The sequence below is a fragment of the Colobus angolensis genome, unplaced genomic scaffold (genome assembly GCF_000951035.1).
Source record: "Colobus angolensis palliatus isolate OR3802 unplaced genomic scaffold, Cang.pa_1.0 Scaffold587, whole genome shotgun sequence".
Taxonomy (NCBI): Eukaryota; Metazoa; Chordata; class Mammalia; order Primates; family Cercopithecidae; genus Colobus; species Colobus angolensis.
In genome coordinates this window covers 241,273-244,602 of record NW_012119454.1, presented here as the reverse complement: position 1 = coordinate 244,602, position 3,330 = coordinate 241,273, and the positions used below count along the sequence as shown (strand labels likewise).

Below are 3,330 nucleotides of genomic sequence, written 5' to 3'. Positions count from 1 at the left end.
ATCTATTTACCTATCATCTATCTATCAACTATCTATCAATCCATCATCTATCTATCCATCTATCATCTATTTACCTATCATCTATCTCTGTTGATCATCTGTTTCTAAACATATGTACACAAACACTACAGAGACAAACACACTTATACCTACATAAACATCCATTCACGTGTATGTATTTTGTTTGAATATTATTTCTATCTTTAAATACTTTATATTTTTTATGTGTTTAAGACTATTCAAATTGGCTTTGCTTTTTCCATGTTTAATTTTCCAAAGTGTCTTTTTATTTAGTGACATATATTTCACAATATCTGTACCTGGAAAATATTATACTTTAAATTTGTGTCCTGCACATATGTGAGTTTCACTCGTGGTTTTCTTTCATTAATGTTGGAAAATTGAAGCCATTTTGCTAATCAATATATTTACCATGTAAGTCTTAGGAAATCCCATTTACGTTGTTCTCTCTACAGGGTTCATGAGGGTACTGGATTCTGACTTACGAGTTAATTCCCAACTCCCAACTAAGATCTTGGTGCTCAACAGACCTGAAATAAAGGTTGGCTATGTCACTAAAGAGTCTAAAAATACGATTTCTCTTTCTGTCAAAAAGATATGTGGGCTGGGTATAGTGACTTATGTCTGTCATCCCAACACTTTGAGAGGCCGAGGCGGGCATATTACCTGAGCTTGGGAGTTCAAGAGCAGCCTGGGCAACATGGAAAAACCTTGCGTCTACAAAACATGCAAAAATTACCCGGGCACAGTAGCATGTGTCTATAGCCTCAGCTACTCAGGAGGCTGAGGCAGGAGAATGGCTTTACCCCAGAAGGCAGAGATTTTAGTGAGCTGAGATCACATCATTGCACTTAAGCCTGAGGGACAGAGTGAGATCTTGTCTCAAAAAAAAAAAAAAAGAAAAGAAAAAAAAAGACATGTGCACTCTATGGTCATCACAGCACTATTCACAAGAGCAAAGACATAAATCAACCTAGGTACCCATCAGTGGTGGATTGGATAAAGAAAATGTGGTACATATACACCATGGAATACTACACAGCCATAAAAAAGAACAAGACCATGTCCTTTGCAGCAACATAGACGCAGGTGGTGGACATTATTCTATGCAAATTAATGCAGAAATATAAAACCAAATACTGCATGTTCTCACTTATAAGTGGGAGCTACTGTCACCCAGATTGGAGTGCATGGAGTGCAGTGGTGTGATCATGACTCACTACAGCCTCAATTTACGGGCTCCAGCAATCTTTCCGCTTCAGTCTCCTGAGTAGCTGGGACTACAGGCGCATGCCACCACACCCAGCTAATTTTTGTATTTTTGTAGAGACAGGGTCTCACTATGTTGTCCAGGCTGGTCTCAAACTCCTAGGCTCAAGTGATCCTCCCGCCTCAGCCTCCCAAAGTGCCGGGATTACAGATGTGAGCCACTGTGCTCAGCTGGATTTTTGTTAAATAGATTTTAGCTTATCTTGTCACAAAAAAGTAGCAGTGTGAGATGATAGATACACTTGCTTACTATATTACTATTACTTAATATTACTCTATTATGTTACTTAACGATTACTATTTGCTTCACGATAGTAATCATTTTACTATCTATATGTATCTTTTAACATTATGTTGTGAATCTTAAATATACACAATAAAATTTATTTTTAAAAACAAAACAAAACAAGTGGGAGCATAACATCAAGTATACGTGGGCACACAGATCAGAGCAATAGATACTGGGGACCACTAGAGGGGTGAAGGAAAGAGTGGGGGAAGGATTGAAAACTAACTATTGGGTGCTATGCTTAGTGTCTGGGTGAAGGGTTTGATCAGATTCTAAACCTCAGCATCACGTAATACACCCAGGTAACAAACCTGCACATGTCCTCCCTGAATCTAAAACAAGAGTTGAAATTTTTGAAAAGAAGATTTGATTTGTTATCTGGCCAGCACTGGAGATGCGGTCAAGTAGACAAAGACCCCAGTTGATAAGTGGACAGCATGCAAAGAAAGGAGAGGAAATGCATATAGTTTTTTTGCTGACTTTCTCAATTGCTTGCAACTATTACCTCATTTATGTCTCAGACCACCCTGTCCCATAGGCATAATTCTCTTCACTCTACAGGTTGACCAAGAGCAGTTTTCAGGTGTCCTGTCCTATCAGAACACATTGGTTTCTGTCCACCTAGGTCCTGTGACTTACCCATCATGGAGTCCATCTCTTCCACATTATCCCCATACAAGCCATGCTTGCTGGTGCCAATGAAGTCATCCGTGGTGGGGAGAGGTATGTGCACATGAAGAAAGGAGAAAAAAAGAAGGAAAGGTTCCTTACGGTGCCTGAGAAGACATCAATGAAACTACTTGTGAGTTTTCAACATTCATGAATGTGAAAAATATCGTTTTGGCTTCTCATAGACATGACCTGCTTCCTTCTTCTCCATGCTGCAGAAGATAGAGTGTGTCCACCCAAGGGCCCCATCCTGCATGGAATGGATTCCATGATCCTGCAGCACCTCAACTGCTCCCTAACCCCTTTGGTGATGCTACTGAAATCATCTCTATAAACTTCATAAAATCAATCAGAGAGGAAGGGAGGGGGAGAAACAAAAATGAACTAAGCTTGCAGCATACTCAGCTTTGATCCTGAGGTCAGCTTGCTCTCTGATCTATGTCTTCCTACTTGTTTGGTACCTATTTGTCCTAGAATCACATAGACCCACAGGATGATAACATAACATTATGAAATGTTAAGTTTTCCATTTGCGGTAATCTTTCAGGTTGTGCATACCAGGAAAACTACTGATGTTTGCTTCTTTGAAGGACCCTATGAGAAGCTGACTTACCAAAGCATGCCATTTCCACATTCTGGTGATTTCATTCCCTCTTACCCCAACCCATCAATGACCCCAAGAACCTCCATGATTCCCCTAAAAAATCCAGCCCAGAACTCCTTGGAAAGATGGATTTGAGGACAGGCACAATGGCTCATACCTGTAATCACACCACTTTGGGAGGCTGAAGCAGGCAGATCACCTGAGGTTAGGAGTTCGAGACCAGCCTGTCCAACAGGGTGAAATCCTGTCTCTATTAAAAATACAAAAATTAGCCAGGCATGATGGTGGGCTCTTATAATCCCAGCACTGGGGAGGCTGAGGTGGGAGAATTGCTAAACCAAGGAGGCAGAAGTTGCAGTGAGCTGAGATTGTACCACTGTACTCCAGCCTGGGCAACAGAGTGAGAATCTGAGAAGGAAGGAAGGAAGGAAGGAAGGAAGGAAGGAAGGAAGGAAGGAAGGAAGGAAGGAAGGAGGGA

The 3,330-nt window shown here is 41.0% G+C and overlaps 1 protein-coding gene across 1 annotated transcript in view; it reads right to left on the bottom strand.

Moving 5' to 3' along the window:
* Positions 1-3,330, bottom strand: part of ARSF (arylsulfatase F) — a 49,581-nt gene that overhangs the window by 24,709 nt on the left and 21,542 nt on the right. Inside the window, exon 7 of the mRNA XM_011962247.1 lies at positions 2,219-2,355. Within this exon, the coding sequence (XP_011817637.1) occupies positions 2,219-2,355 (137 nt within the window). The remainder of the gene's footprint in view (positions 1-2,218; positions 2,356-3,330) is intronic.